Source organism: Rhododendron vialii, chromosome 11a, assembly GCF_030253575.1.
Source record: "Rhododendron vialii isolate Sample 1 chromosome 11a, ASM3025357v1".
NCBI classification, from domain to species: Eukaryota; Viridiplantae; Streptophyta; class Magnoliopsida; order Ericales; family Ericaceae; genus Rhododendron; species Rhododendron vialii.
Window position 1 is genome coordinate 34,397,094 of NC_080567.1, and position 15,968 is coordinate 34,413,061.

Here is a 15,968-nt window from a genome sequence, read left to right on the forward strand (position 1 = left end):
GTTTCTCTAGGAAGTTAAAGGGTAGTTTAGGAAACTAAAGCTGCGAGCCGGCTTCATAACCTCTGTTCACACCAAGAGGGTTCTTCTGGCTTGACTAGGAATCGGAAAACGAACTGTGGATATATCCACACATATATGTGTGTCTACCTGGCCTACACGACGCTTGTGCAGATCGTATTATGGGAGAAGAAAAGTGAAAATCTTCAATTGAGATTGATTGGTAATGAAATCTGAGATGTGAAACAAAGAAAGTAGAAAAGAGGGGGGAAGAAAATTAAGGTGGCATGGCAGTCTCTCTAGGTAGTTAAAGGGTAGTTTAGGAAATTTAAATTGTGACCCGGCTTCATAACCTCTGTTCACACCAAGAGGGGTCTTCTGGCTTAGCTAAGAATTGAAAAACCAAATTGCATGTATCCACATATATGCGCACTAGACGCCTGGGTATACGGGGTGCGTGTGCAAATTGTATTATGCGAGAAGAAAAGTGGAAATCTTCAATGGAGATTGATTTCTAATGAAATCTGAGACGTGAAAGTACAAAAGAGGGGAGCAGAAAGTTAAGGTGGCATGGCAGCTCTGTTCACACCAAGAGGAGTCCTCCCTTTTGATATAGTCATAGTAATAATAGATAGTATAATACATGTGCACTGCCCTTAGGCTCGAACAAACAGTATGATTTTGGAGGTACCGTAGGCATATATGGGGCTTATATTAGTGCAGAAAGGTGAAAACATATCACCAGGCATGATTGTTGAACTAAATCAGTCAGTGCCGAGTAATCCTCAGCCTATCGTCCCATGGAAACAGTCTTTGAATGTGTTAGGCTCGGTGAGAGACCAAACATGTACAACATACTTGGTCTAACAAGGAAATAACCATCATGTATATCATGAAGGGACGTTTCTCTTCATAATTGGCATATCCATTAATGATAATAGCACCAATGTGGAACTGTACTTCTGATGAAAGGTTTACTTACTCTTACTTTAATTATTACTCACTAAATTTCAGTACGTGGGACTCACACAATTACAAGTAACTGGCGTAAATCACACTAATGACTAAACATGGAAAATGGAGAAGAGAGGAGCAATAAGCTTGGCGGTGTTAGGATTTGGGGTGCATAGTGCCGTGCCTTGTGTTACATTTCAATAAATAACATACCTCTAAGAGTCAGTTAACGTCCCTCGCCCCTTTGGTTGATTTTCATTTTATTGGCTGGTGGACAGAGTTTAGATGACGAACTGTAGTTTCTGAGTTGTTTTTGTATTTCTGAGAAAGATGGAGTCGTTGGTTGCCTCTTGGCTCCAGGTTTGCCTCAATTTGATTATGCTGGAAGTTAGTAATAGTCAACGGGCATAACTTTACTCTGGGGAAATGCCAGTTTCCTTCTTTCTGCATATGTGGAGAGAAAGGTGGAACGATTGTTGTGCGTTTAGAGGTGGATTTAAGGTGCCTTACGTTTCATTGCAGAGTCGACTTCGAAACCATGGCATTCAGGAAGTCTAACAAAATGAACAACTGGTTTAATGATTTGATATTTTGGTTCTATATGTTGCTTCCATTTATTTGTTTATGCATTTCTGGTTCGATGCTGTGGATCCTAGGATGGTGCTGCATTGGCTTTGAAAAAGCATTTGGAGGAAGAAGCTCGTGATCTTAGTGGAGAGGTCTTTTTTCGATTTATGGATCAGTTGTATGATCGTATTACTAGTCTGTTAGAGAGTAATGACGTGGCAGAAAATTTGGGAGCATTAAGGGCCATAGATGAGTTGATAGATGTGTCACTTGGTGAGAATGCCTCCAAGGTTTCAAGATTCTCTAACTACATGCGAACTGTATTTGAGGTGAAGCGTGATCGTAACATTTTAATCCTTGCTAGCAACGTTCTTGGTCACCTGGCCAGGGCCGGTGGGGCAATGACTGCGGATGAAGTGGAATGGCAGGCATGTTCTTCTATCTTTCATCAATTGTATGGTTGTCTGGATCTATGAGTATCTAATATAAGTGGTTCCTCAGGTGAAAAATGCTCTGGAATGGCTTAAAGGGGAACGAATAGAGTATCGTCGTTTTGCTGCCGTCCTAATCTTGAAAGTAAGTGAAACATTTATGTTGTTACTGGCCGCGGTTGTGATAGTGCTTGTCAAAACACCGAGGCTTTATTTTTGAATTTTTTTTTATAAATATCTTATCGTAAACTGCACTCTTTTTGTACTTGGTTAATTAATTCCTATTGTCTTATTTGGAATAATTTTTGTTCAATTTTAGGGCATAAGGAATTTGTGATTGCTTTATTGCCAATTTTTGTTTCGTATAATAGTATTGCATTTGATATTTTTGGATAGATTTATTTTGCCAACTACTGAGGTTAAACTTCATCTCAGTTTCATAGTCTTTTTTTTTTGTTTTCCGGAATTTTTTTCATTCAGATTGGGATATTGCCATCTCCCAGAGGATAATTTTCTATTGGTTTTGGTTTTGGCTTTATTGTAGGAAATGGCTGAGAATGCTTCAACTGTCTTCAATGTTCATGTGCCTGACTTTGTGGATGCTATATGGGTTGCTTTAAGGGACCCAACATTAGCTGTTCGGGAGCGGGCAGTAGAGGCATTACGAGCTTGTCTTCGTGTAATTGAAAAGCGTGAAACTCGTTGGCGGGTACAATGGTATGTATGGATAATTTTTTTCTTCAAATCTCGTTAGTGAATCTGAAATGGATAAATAACGAGGTTTTGCTGTGTGCAAGGCTGCAGTGATAACATGTACCCTTAATGTAAGAGGAAATTGTGATGCTGCAATGGATTCTATGAACTCAATTTGCCGTTATATATTAAATTTGCATACTAACAAAATTGTGTACAAGGTTACGAGACGGTATAAATTTTTGTTTCACTTTTTAGGATGAGGCATCAAGTATCACTTAAGTGAGCATGTTTATGCCTCATGAATGTAGATCACCGATATTAAGTTATTATTTGCCATTCTAGACTACAGTAGTGTTTAGGTTAGGGTTGTTTGTTGGTTTGTCTTGGTTTGCTTTTTCCATACGTAAGAGGCAATTGAATCTGGTAATCTTATTTTATCTATGAGGTTGTTCAGATTGTTTTGAAAGCTAATTGTATTGATCACTAGCAATTAAGAATTGAACCCTATCAATTAAGTAAATGTAATGCTTATAGGTGTATATTCCACTCCCATTTGGTAATTTATTGGGACCTTTTTTCCTTTGTTCTTGCACTTTTCACAGGTATTATCGTATGTTTGAGGCTACTCAAGAAGGTTTGGGTAGAAACGCCCCTGTTCATAGCATACATGGTTCTTTACTTGCTGTTGGCGAGCTTCTGAGGTTGGTTGAGATTTTGATTTTGCACTGTTTGCAGATTTGAAGTGCTTGTTCCAATGAATATTGCTTTCCAGCTTGATTTCACCTGCAATTCTTGCATGCAAATACTTTTGGTTGCTTGTATTTAGCCTCATATAGTGCCAAAACCTTGTCTTTTTGACCTCTTTTCGATCTCACTTATTAGCGAAAATGACCTTTTAATCAAAATCCTTGGGAAATTGAAAGAAGATCCCATCTCGACGTCCTCTTATTAGCGGAAATCTACTTTTAATCAAAATCCCCGGGCGTAGCTGGCGGAAATAGCTTAATGGTAGAGCATAGCCTTGCCAAGGCTGAGGTTGAAGGTTCAAGTCCCTCCTGCTTTGGGCTTCTTCGTTTAGTGGTAACGAGTGGAGTGCATAGGCTTCTTCACTCTTCTATAGCGCTTATCGAGGGAATTGAGCTTAGCTTGGCCCTTTAATCAGTGCTTATCGAGGGAATTGTTTCTAAGCCGACAAAGGCACTGTTTCGCCTTTTTTGTCTCCAGTCTTCCCCACCCATTTCCTCATCGATTTGGGATTACGTGGGTGCTACTATTTTTTGTGGTATTTTGTAGGATCATTATGTTTACATTTTTACATCGAGTTAACTAGCAACCCCCATTGATTCGTAATCCATGTTCTAGGGTCAGTGTGAATCTAAGCAAGTGAGAAGTTGATATTTGTGTCCATTCTTTTAGTGGTTGCTTCTCATGATCTCATGTTATAAGTTTTGTACTTGGTCGTGTTTCACATAATTGTTGTAGAAACATTGGGACTCCACTTTGGGTCTCTAAAACCAAACACCCCCCCCCCCCCCTCTCTCTCTCTCTCTCTCTGCGCACATTCCTCTTTAAGTTTTCTCTCAAATTATGACTCTAATTTCTCTCCCTCCCTCTCTCTCCACTCATCACCTCAAAAACCTCCCTCAAAACTCAAACCAAACAAAGCCTGGATATTTGTTCTGAAGTGTTGCTCAAAACAAGTATGGGGTATTAAAGGGGTTGAGGTTGAATCAGTTTTAAGCTCTCATTAGCTGTCTTGTAGAAACATTTCGTGGAAGCTCTAGTACTGTGATTCCCACCAAGACCAAGATCTAGATACTTTGATAATGTGCTGCTGGTGAAAGTATCGGATGGTTTTTGCTAGTACAGAGTTCGAGCAGAACTCTAGGTTGACCTTCTTGTGCCACTTTCGAGGAGCCGAGTCTGGTTTTGCAGGAAGTCAACTATTGCGGGTTATTTCTACTTCAAATGGGTCAAATCAGTGAGTTATATGCTTCCTGAGAAGTAGAGTTTGTGATGAGGAATTGTGTATGCTTCATGGTTGGAAGTTAGGCAGGATTATTTAGTTTCTGTGTACCAATAACGATAGTTCTATACATGTTGCCAAGTTTGTAGAATGGTGATTTTCAATTTCTTTTTCTGCCCACCAAGCACTCCTGTTTGCGAACCTCTGTTGTGTTGTTAATCCAGTTGAGGGTAAGCATAATGTTCCATGCGTGCAGGAATACAGGCGAGTTCATGATGTCAAGGTACAGGGAAGTTGCAGAAATCGTTCTCAGATTCCTAGAGCACCGGGATCGACTTGTTCGTCTCAGCATAACTTCACTTCTACCTCGCATTGCTCATTTCTTGCGTGATCGTTTTGTTACGAATTATCTAAAGGTTTGTGAACATTGCTTTCAGTTTTATTATGTTGGTTGGTGAAATTTTAAGCAGCCTTATGCAGCTTTGGTGCGTACCCATCTTTGCTCATGAAAACAGTTTTCCTTGTACAGATATGCATGGATCATATTCTTGCTGTACTTAAAACACCTGCTGAACGTGCCAGTGGATTTGTTGCTCTTGGGGAGATGGCAGGTGCTTTGGATGGTGAACTTCTCAACTATTTGCCGACAATAACATCTCATTTGCGTGATGCGGTATGTTACATGTGCCAATTGTTGCGGTCTCCTTGCCACATTTTCAGCTCTTAATTATCTTCTGTGCTCTCATCCTCTAGGAGAAACTTTCTGATGATTTGCCATTGTGTATTTATAGATTGCTCCTCGTAGAGGACGACCCTCACTTGAGGCTTTGGCCTGTGCTGGAAGCATTGCAAAAGCCATGGGACCTGCCATGGAACCTCATATTCGTGGTCTTTTAGATGCCATGTTTTCTGCTGGTCTTTCCTCCATTCTAGTGGAGGCTCTTGAGCAAATAACTGTCAGGTAGGCTAGAATATTCAGAAACAATTAGTTCAGGCATTTTTGTCTGACGTATTCCATTGGAGGATTTTGACCAACACTAATGGTGGACATTACAGTATCCCGTCCTTGTTGCCTACTATTCAAGATCGGTTGCTGGATTGCATTTCAACGGTTCTTTCAAAATCTCATTATGTCCAAGCTAGGTCATCCATTGCCATGACTAGAGGAAGTACGATGAATGCCACTCAGCAAGTTGCAGAGCTTAGCGGTTCCGCATTAGTGCAACTCGCTTTGCAAACCCTCGCCCGTTTTAACTTTAAGGTTGGCATACTTGCCTTTTTTGCACGCTTCCTTCTTATTCCATGCGCTTACCTGTGAAGCTACTATTTGTCCTAGGGACATGATCTTCTCGAGCTTGCAAGGGAAACTGTTGTAGTGTATTTAGAAGATGAAGATGGAGCGACAAGGAAAGATGCTGCCCTATGTTGCTGCAGATTGGTCGCAAGTTCTTTCCCTGGCATAGCTAGTGCCCAGTTTAGTTCTAGTAGGTCCAGTCGAACTGGGGGGAAGAGACGACGGCTTATTGAGGAGGTTTGATTTAAAATGTCTTTTTTCCTTCGCATCAAATTGCTGGCTAATTTTAGATTTCTGTTGTATTATTGACCTTTTCTGGCTTATATTATTCAGTAGAAAATTGCAGCCACCATTTTTATTTTTAACAAGGGAAAATGTATTTATTAAGAAGCACAAAAGAGAGGAAACAAACCATGTAAACACATACTATACGGAAGATAACTCCTCATTCCATGTGCAATAGTCGAGGCTAGGGACTGTCGAAAGAATGTATGCTTTTGTTTTTATGTTCTTGTAAATCCAGACAAGGCGTTTCCATTATGTACCAAAGCTTGTTTATTAGTTATGGCGTCAGTCACTTTTAAATCATTTATTCCTTATTTCAGACAGAATTACATTTTACTTCTGATGAGTTTAGCTAATTAGGAATATCTACAGAAAAACATACAATCTCTCTCCCTCCCTTTCCCTACCTCTATGTATACATCTTAGGAGTTGCATCCGCCAAAGGATGACCTTTCTTGTGCTAGGTGAGCATCCCATCCCTCTTTTTCTAATTAAGTAAAAAACATGTAGAGATGAATGTTATACGTATACTGTATATAGAAGTGCATACTTTAATCTTGGGTCAATTGTTTCTTCTTGGATCTGCAGAATAGTATTACCCAATACACAAGGGTCATCTTTGTGACTTGTAGGAAAGACCGAAGGTGCTCTTGCCTATCTTCCTATGAAGTCAATTGCCCTTATCAAGTTCTCTATGGGAATTCACCCATCCCCTTAGTCCTCTTCATGATGATGAGTAGAATTTTCTCATTCAGATTGAACACCTTACATCAAATTACCTCATTCTCTATTGTGAATGTGCCAAGTCTCCGCTCACGTGTTATTCCCACTCTGTGTATTGTGGAACATGTTTCCTCTCTTTCTTCATGATGCTTCTGGCAGCTTCTCAAACACCCATTGAATTTCAGAGTCAACCAATGCCACAGACTGCAGTATAAAATGCTTGTGTTTTTCCTATTTTGATTTACTATGTTACTTTGTTGTTTTGTCTCCTATTGATTCATTCTTAGACCTTGGACAGAGAATAGTGTAACTAAATGAATTAACTAGGGCTTATGAAAGTATGGCAGATTGCTCATTGTTTATACTGTTTGTGGTGTTTCCGCAGGTGGTGGAAAAGCTTCTTATTGCAGCTGTGGCAGATGCAGATGTCACTGTTCGGCATTCAATATTTTCCTCTTTGCATGCAAATGTAGGCTTTGATGGTTTTCTAGCTCAGGCTGATAGTTTGAGTGCTATTTTTGCTGCTCTAAATGATGAGGTATGATCTCACAGCAAAAAATATTTTCGTGTTAAATGATGAGGCTGATAAGATAAATGTTACAGCCTTGTGCGTTGCGATTTCGTGTTAGCAAGTTTTAAGCCAAGTCCTAGTTCATTGCTTTTTAATTCATATTGATTGCATTGTTTTGTTTTCTTCATTCAAGGGGCCAACAATACTGTGGTATGCATGTTTAATTGGCATGAGCTGTATGTATCAGTTGTCCCTGGATCTCTCATCTGTCTAATTTTGCTATTTGGTTTTTTGGTCTATGGGGATTGATTGTACTTCAAGTCAGAATTCTATAGATCTTAAAGTATCAGTAGGTTTGTTTGATATTTTGTTGAAGAATATTGATAAAGCATCCAACTCGAAGCCAATTGGCAATCAGTGGATAGGCGAGAGGCTGCCGAGGCTCATATATTAGTTTCGGAGGTTATAATTAATCAATGTGGGACAAGCTCTAACGCTCCCCCAAACGTGCGACCCCTGACCCGTATGTGGGGAGGTAATGAAAAACAACAAGGTGCTCTTAAGGCACAAACAACGGGGCAATTAATCAAGAGGATTTGGTCCAAAAGCCTCCGGAAGCCTAGCTCTGATACCATGTTAAAACATCCAACTCAAAACGAGTGGAGAGGCCGCCTAGGCTCGTATACTAGTTTCGGAGGTTGTAATTTATCAATGTGGGACAAGCTCTAACAATATCAAATGAGGATACGTGATTTTCAGATCATGGTGAGAGGGCTTTGGCTGGCACAGTTTCTGAGAGAGTTTCTAGGAGTTGGGAGTTCTAAGAATCACAGATATGTGCATGGCACGACATGGAATATGGCCCAGATGTTTTTAAAAAAATTAGGACACTGATGTTTGGGACACGTATAACATGTCATATATAAGGTAACTATATAAGTACTTGTAATTAAGTCAAAAAACAATTATTATTTCTGCAGTGTTAAGCATAAACTACACGTGAAGTTAACAATACACAGATATAGAAACAACAAAGTTAGAAAATAAGTAATGAAGAACTAAACATCAAAGGTCATTTTGGCCTTCCCCCAGCCTTTTAAATTTGTATTTTGGCATCCTACATGTCCCCTGGGTGTCTGACTCAAACGGTGAGGCCGATATATGTGCATATGCTTCTTAGGTTGGGACTAATGGAGATTTATTTGGCAAAAAAAGCTTCCGTGCTGTAGCAGAGTGGCAAAGTTCTTTCGCTGGAGGTGGACGTGTGGTTGAGAGGTAGGGGGTGTGAGGCATTTATTTTGTCACTTTGGTGAATACCTTCATTTATAGTCCAAACGACAGCTCAAAACTCATTTTTTAGTTTTTAGCGGTGGATACATCTTTTGGTCATATCACATGTGAGAACACTTGGACACTGCATGGATCTGGAAAATTGCAGTTATGTTTTAGGCAGCACTTACCATTATGCTACACGTGAAACTGGAATTTATTTATCCAAGGTATCGATACAGCTTTCTTTTCACAGAAATCAAGAGGCGAAATTGGCATTGTATGCACTGCTGGATGTGTGAAGCATTAACTTGTCTGGTAAAATAGTATACGATTGCCGAGTTTAGAGTCCAAATTAGGCAATTGTTTGTGGAGAAATAGAAAAGAAATTTGACTTGGTAAAAAAGGAAAATAATAAGGGAAAATAGCTGCCCTGCCGTGTTAGTCCTCTCCAGGTCCTTCTCCTTCTTATCTTTTAAGGTTTGTTTTGTGGCGGTGCAATCCTTACGTTCACTGTTGTCCATAGATGGATATGCTCATGTGACAACTTGATTTTCCGAGGTTTCATTGCATCTAGCAATGGCTCTAAGTTATATTGTTAAATCATGATTGTTTTGTACTTTGTTCTTTTAGGATTTTGAAGTACGGGAATATGCAATATCCGTTGCGGGAAGACTATCTGAAAAGAATCCAGCATATGTTCTTCCAGCACTTCGTCGCCATCTTATTCAGTTGTTGACATATCTAGAACAAAGGTAAGAGTATTTTAGTTGCTGGTAGTTGTTTGCAGGTTTTATTCACCGGGAACATGTCAGTGGGCATCATTTTCTTCCACATCATCTGCGGCCTCTGATGTATGCTATGTGGATGTGTTAGCAGTGCAGATAGCAAATGCAGAGAAGAAAGTGCTAAATTGCTGGGTTGCTTAATCCGCAATTGTGAACGGTTAATACTTCCATATATTGCTCCAATACACAAGGTTGACGATTTCTTCTGTACAATTTTTGTTTAATTTAATAAGTTACTCCCTTGCTCATTAAGTTCGTATTTAATCTTAGGCACTTGTGGCAAAACTCTGTGAGGGAACTGGGGCAAATGCTAATAGTGGCATTATAAGTGGAGTTCTGGTGACTGTTGGTGATCTTGCAAGAGTGGTGGGTAAAGTTTTTTCATAATCAACTTTCTTTCTTGCCTGTATATGTATGGAGTTGTTTGGATGTGTGCTCAATGTATGTTATCAATGATTTTTCTCTAGAAGAGACCTAGCAACTAGCCTGATGACTATCACCTCAGATGTGCTGGGGTTAACGAAGTTTTTTTGTGCTTTCTAAATGCATTTAAACAAATTTTCAGTGCAAACTGCATCCTCTGAAAGTGAATGGAAATCTACTCTCCCTTTTACATAATAAAGCAGTATATTTTGATGCTAGGATGAATGTTTGTCATGGTGTGGATGTTTTTATTCATTACATGGAATGCTGCTAACTGTTTTGCTTCTTCTTTTGCAAAACCTTTTCCTACGGTTCAGGGTGGTTTCACAATGAGACGATACATTCCTGAACTTATGCCGTTGATTGTTGATGCTTTATTGGATGGAGCTGCTGCTGCAAAACGTGAGGTGGCTGTTGCCACTCTTGGTCAAGTTGTACAGAGTACAGGGTATGTTTTTTCTTTCAACGGTTTACTTTTCCTCAACTATTTCTTGTATAGTTTTTGTTCAATTTTGTCTTAAAGTCAGCTCTGGCTATTGGTGAGGACTCTTAATTCTGTTCTTTCGTTAAACTTACAAATTCAGCATGTAGTTTCCTCCTGATATTGTTACATGGTAATTTCCAGTAGACTTTCAGTGTTACATTTGAATTCTATGTAGTTTTAACATGTTAATGGTACCTTTCAATTTTTGTGTTTTTTTTAAAGTTTGTGTGTGTATGTGCGTGCACGCACGTGTAAGCCGGTAAACTGTTTTCCTTTTACGATTATGAGGGTGCCAAAGGAACTATGATGGCTAATAGCTGAGCTACCCCAACGAGGAATGGTGATTTTAATGTTGCAATTACTGTTATGCATATTGAGACCTTGACGGTTTTAATCGATATTGAGTGTATAGAATCACGAACGGCATCTTGTTGTATAGCTCATAATACCTTAACTACTATTACAAGGTCCATTTAAGTTTGTTCAGACTATGCTATGGATGATTTTGGTGAAGTGGCTAGCGTGACGCCTTCTGGGAAGATTGTTGATAGCAGGTTGGCACAGGACTATCAAAGGTGGATGGCCTGAGCACAGCTGGTCTTAATCTCAGAGAGGGAGAGAGAGAAGAGAGAGGCAGTGATGTTCAAACCCATGGGAGGAGAGAAACTGTGCTATCTACTGCTACTGCTTTGATGCATAGGGGCTTAAGCCATGTGGGCCCACTCGTAACGTCTAATTCTCAAGGATGAGTGCTTTATCTTCTCGTGGTTTGATAGATTAGAGTTTTTTCAACTATTGAGTGTGCCACCGTGCATATGTTGGTGTAATGAAGTTGCACCTAGATATGTATGTTACTCCTCAGAGGTGATATCGGGGAGCTGCAGTGGGTAGCTTTTCCTAGAGTAAGAAGTATCATATCTTAGTCAATGTTCCTTTTGTCCTCATGTAGAAGCCCCTCTTGTTTAATGACTTGGGAGCTTGAGTTAAGTAAGGGGATAGAGGTGCCTCGATGAACCCCTAACTTCAATGTCTGAGTAGGCAAGTTCTCTGGTGAATTGGAATTAAGAAACTTTCACAGGGAAGATTTGGCTCATAGCTTATGGATTTTAGTGTCAGATTTAGGGATAAAGGTGCCTCAACAGACCCTTAGCTTCAATGTCTGAGTAGGCAAGTTCTCTGGTGAATTGCAATTAAGAAATTTAAACTCTGAGGGAAGATTTGGCTCATTGAGCTTATGGATTTAGTGCCATCATCTAAATCTGACAGATTATATGTGCTTTCCGATGCTCTGGACCATGAATGAAGGAAGCGGGGTAATTACGGAAATGGATTTGGGTCTCTAGGCCTACCCTCTCTGATGCCTTTAGCTCCTCGGTTCTTGGAGGCTAGGGGGGGACATTATGTTAATGATATTTTGGGAGCAACCACTTTGTGCATATATTGCTAAAGGTTAGGTCTGTCTCCAATCCTCCCCTGCCCATACCCACAATGGTTGGGGACTAGATGGGTTCTATTATTGTTGTACCTAATCTACAGATGAGTGAAACAGATGCTTTTGGACATGTGGTTGGCTGGAAGCCAATGGAATCCATAAATTATATGTGTAAGTTTACCAAGCGTTAATCCTCAACAAACTTATTAACGACTTCCTTCAACACATGCTCAAGAGCATCGTCGAGTATGAAGGGAGAGCAGCTTATTTAGATGTCGTTGATTATTTTTGGATATGTTACCATTTCAGCCTGATAAGCACCTTCTCAAGTAGAAGCATGTGTTAAACAGTTTGACAACTTGGCAACGAGCAATGTCTGCGTGGAATAAGCTAGTGATCTTCATCTTGGCTACTTTTGGACTTGTGGTTTATTAGCACATTTTGCCAATCTAGTTGATGCGGTTTCTGACCTACGTAAAACAGATGAGATTCCAATTAGTAGTTCATTGGTCTGACTATTTGACAAGGTTGTGAAATGGCATTTACTTTGAGATTCCAATTAGTAGTTCATTGGTCTGACTATTTGACTAGGTTGTTGAAATGGCATTTACTTTTTCCGAAGCTAAACTAATTTATTTTTTTGTTGTACTATTTGCAATGGGAAGCAAGAAGTAAATCTGTATTGTAATACCCATATGAACATGAAGCAATGCAGCTTGCGCCCTCTTGTAGCATCTATCTTGGCTCCAGTTATATTTGCTCATAAGTCCTATATTATAGATCTTTTAATACCAAAGGGTGCCTTTCAGTTCAGGGTGAATCACGAAGGAGAAGTACCTTGCATGACTTTCTTGAGTATTACATTCTTTTCCAAGCTTGCTCCAGAACTGAATCTAATCTGTTAATGGTCACCAAAGTCACCATGTTTTCCTACAAATAAATAATGAATTACGTCATGCAACAAATAATTATATGTTGAAGGAATTGACATTTATAAAAGTGCATTACTGACCAAGAGGGATGGAGGAATTACACACTTTTTAGCTCCACTCTTGAAAGATATCATCTCTGCTCTGTAGATCTTGACTCGACTAGAGCGTTTCTTTAGCTAGTTCGTGTTTTCGCCTAGTTGGGTTGAGAGCCCTTCTTTCTATCCCATAGCTGGCACAGTTTCACCCTTAAAGTATCCATCTTTTCAAGTGGACGAAAAGTGTAGGCATGTTCGTGTATTATAACTAGTCTATTATTTCTACAAAACTTGTTTTAAGGGAAATTGGTATTTGCAATTCCAATTTATTTGAATGGTTGCTAGGGTTAATGTAGGGATGCTTTTAGTTCTATGTTCGTGTTTAATCTCTTATATGCATGTCTTAAAAGTTTTTGGTTCGGCTATTTTGACAGGTACGTGATCACTCCATATAATGAGTACCCACAGCTGCTTGGCTTGCTCCTGAAATTGCTGAATGGTGAATTAGCATGGTCTACCAGACAAGAAGTTTTAAAGGTATTTAGCTTCAAATTGACTTTAGTTAGTGCTGTGATGTTCTTCCTCATGTTGATATTATGTTGGGTTCCCCTAGGTTCTTGGCATTATGGGCGCCTTGGATCCCCATGGGCATAAGCGCAACCAACTACGCTTGCCAGGGTCGCATGGTGAAGGTACCCGTGCAGCCAGTGATACAGGTCAACACATCCGGTCTATGGATGAATTACCAATGGAGCCGTCTTTTGCAACATCAGAAGATTATTACTCGACGGTAAAACATAAATAAAGCTTAAGACGTGACAATTTTTTCTCGTTCTTGCTAAATCTAATCTATGTTCTACTTCAGGTTGCCATCAATTCCCTCATGCGGATTCTTAGAGATCCTTCACTATCCAGTTACCACCAAAAAGTGGTTGGATCCCTCATGTTCATATTCAAGGTTCCTTTAGTGATAAGCGATTTTAGTTTGTTTCTTTAGACGTTCTCTTCTGTTTCTTTACAATTCTGATTTTAGCCTTATTAATTTGTTTTTGCGAGATCAGTCAATGGGTCTTGGTTGTGTCCCATACTTGCCAAAGGTTAGTATGTTAGTGTAGCTGTTAATTTTGGTTCCTGCAAATATTGATTTGTTGAGCCCTCGGTACTTGTTTTGATGGGACAAGATATTATGTTAAACTGGTGCATCTCTTTTCAGCACACCTTGGAACTTCATGGGTTTTACTGCATTATTTTCACCTTCAGATTACCTACTTTGTTCCTCCGTGATATTGTGGCATTTGTGGTTGTCGGGATGATCAGAGTATCTTACCTCCATCATAACTAATGGAGGTCTGAATAATGCATAAAAGTTGTGTATATGCTATAAATGGATGCCCTCGTTCTTGATGCTTTTTTTGGGACGAACTTAGGTTTGTACATATATAAGGAGGTGTGGTCTGTCAGTTAACATCATTGATACCTCCCAAACTTTTTGTGGACGTCTACTATTGGCACATCAAAAAATGCAATATGAATTGATACTTCCCCCAATGTATTGATTTCTGATTCATTCTTGCATGCTAAATGCTTTCCCGCTTGATTGTTAAGATTCGTTGAAGTGGGGCTGAACATTCCGGGTTCTAACCCCCTCATTAAATTGCAGGTTTTGCCTGATCTGTTTTACACTCTTCGTACATGTGAAGATGGTCTGAAGGAATTTATAACACGGAAGCTTGGAACTCTGGTATTTATCGTGCGTCAGGTAAGAATCGTATGAAATTGCGTGTTCATTTGCACATTGTTTGATTTTATGACCATTTGGGGAGTTTTATTGGATCATGGTGGACAATTGCAGCATATTAGGAAATATCTGCCAGAGTTGCTTCTTCTGATATCTGAATTATGGTCATCCTTTACTTTGCCAGCTGCTAACCGTCCTGTGCATGGGTATCCTGTAAGTGTTGCTCCTTTTTGGCTAAACTACCTGCATCTTGTTTTTCATGTGTGATTGCTGGCGTCATGTTTCTGGACTTTGTTCTTAGGTTTTGCATCTAGTAGAACAACTGTGCTTGGCCCTCAATGATGAGTTCAGAACAAAACTTCCAGATATTCTTCCATGCTGTATTCAAGTCCTCAGTGATGCTGAACGCTGTAACGACTACACTTACGTCCTTGATATTCTCCACACTTTGGAAGTGTTTGGTGGTGAGTGCTTGTTTCTTTGTTGCTATGAGGAATTCCTCATCTGATTGCCTCCATTTGGAAACCTCTTATATTAGTTGATTTTTTAGGGACATTGGATGAACACATGCATCTACTCCTTCCGGCACTCATACGATTGTTTAGAGTGGATGCTTCGGTGGACATAAGGCGTGCTTCGATTAAAACTCTAACAAGATTGATACCTCGTGTGCAGGTAGGCAAATACTCTTTCCTCACTTTGTTAGCCAGTGAAAATATTGTTGTAATATTCGCAAACCTTGCATTTAACTACTTCCCTTGTGCCTTTCTTTCATCAGGTCACTGGTCACATATCAGCCCTTGTGCATCACTTGAAGCTAGTCTTGGATGGGTCTGTTTTCTTTTTCTTCAGTTGCCCATATCAACAGGAAAATTGGCCTTGATCTATTTTATATCCAGTTTGCAAGATGCATTGATACGCGTATCTTGTATACACATACTTCGACTTGCTATGTCTTTATACCTGGCAGTGAATCTTTTTCCCTGCATCTATTTCACATCTAATTAGTGTTGGAAAATCGGTCCCTTATTTGCAGAAAAAGTAGAAAAGAAGTGGGACGATAGGTCCCTTGTTTCAAGCCTCTTCCAACTTTGACTAATCTCTGTCATCGTCATTATGTGGACGTCAGTATTTATAGCCTACATCATTGACCCACTTCCTCAATTTATCTTTAAAGCGTTTTTCTTCAACATGTGGTCTGAGGCTCTAACCAGTAAATACACTTTCATAAATTTGTGCTCAAACTATAATAATTGAATCTAGTATCAGCAATTTTAGATGAACACCCCAAGTTATCATAATTGGATTCAACTCTTTGGTTGAGCTCAAAAAGTCAGGTAACAATTTTTTTTTTAAGGCTAGTTTGTTCCTGTAAAATGGCTGTTTTGTTATACAACCAGATTGGTGCTCACTAATTTTGAACATCTGAATGTTGGAAACCAA

General features: G+C 39.5%; 1 protein-coding gene across 1 annotated transcript in view; it reads left to right on the top strand.

The window, feature by feature from the left end:
- The window catches only part of LOC131307813 (serine/threonine-protein kinase TOR), a 44,349-nt gene that overhangs the window by 717 nt on the left and 27,664 nt on the right, over nt 1-15,968 (top strand). Inside the window, exons 2-24 of the mRNA XM_058334505.1 lie at nt 1,608-1,946; nt 2,020-2,094; nt 2,494-2,666; nt 3,248-3,346; nt 4,868-5,027; nt 5,141-5,284; nt 5,403-5,572; nt 5,668-5,872; nt 5,948-6,142; nt 7,299-7,451; nt 9,327-9,448; nt 9,573-9,672; nt 9,752-9,847; nt 10,222-10,352; nt 13,222-13,324; nt 13,401-13,577; nt 13,653-13,745; nt 13,849-13,884; nt 14,448-14,546; nt 14,640-14,738; nt 14,827-14,989; nt 15,076-15,200; nt 15,304-15,356. Coding sequence (XP_058190488.1) covers nt 1,608-1,946; nt 2,020-2,094; nt 2,494-2,666; nt 3,248-3,346; nt 4,868-5,027; nt 5,141-5,284; nt 5,403-5,572; nt 5,668-5,872; nt 5,948-6,142; nt 7,299-7,451; nt 9,327-9,448; nt 9,573-9,672; nt 9,752-9,847; nt 10,222-10,352; nt 13,222-13,324; nt 13,401-13,577; nt 13,653-13,745; nt 13,849-13,884; nt 14,448-14,546; nt 14,640-14,738; nt 14,827-14,989; nt 15,076-15,200; nt 15,304-15,356 — 3,110 coding nt within the window. The remainder of the gene's footprint in view (nt 1-1,607; nt 1,947-2,019; nt 2,095-2,493; nt 2,667-3,247; nt 3,347-4,867; nt 5,028-5,140; nt 5,285-5,402; nt 5,573-5,667; nt 5,873-5,947; nt 6,143-7,298; nt 7,452-9,326; nt 9,449-9,572; nt 9,673-9,751; nt 9,848-10,221; nt 10,353-13,221; nt 13,325-13,400; nt 13,578-13,652; nt 13,746-13,848; nt 13,885-14,447; nt 14,547-14,639; nt 14,739-14,826; nt 14,990-15,075; nt 15,201-15,303; nt 15,357-15,968) is intronic.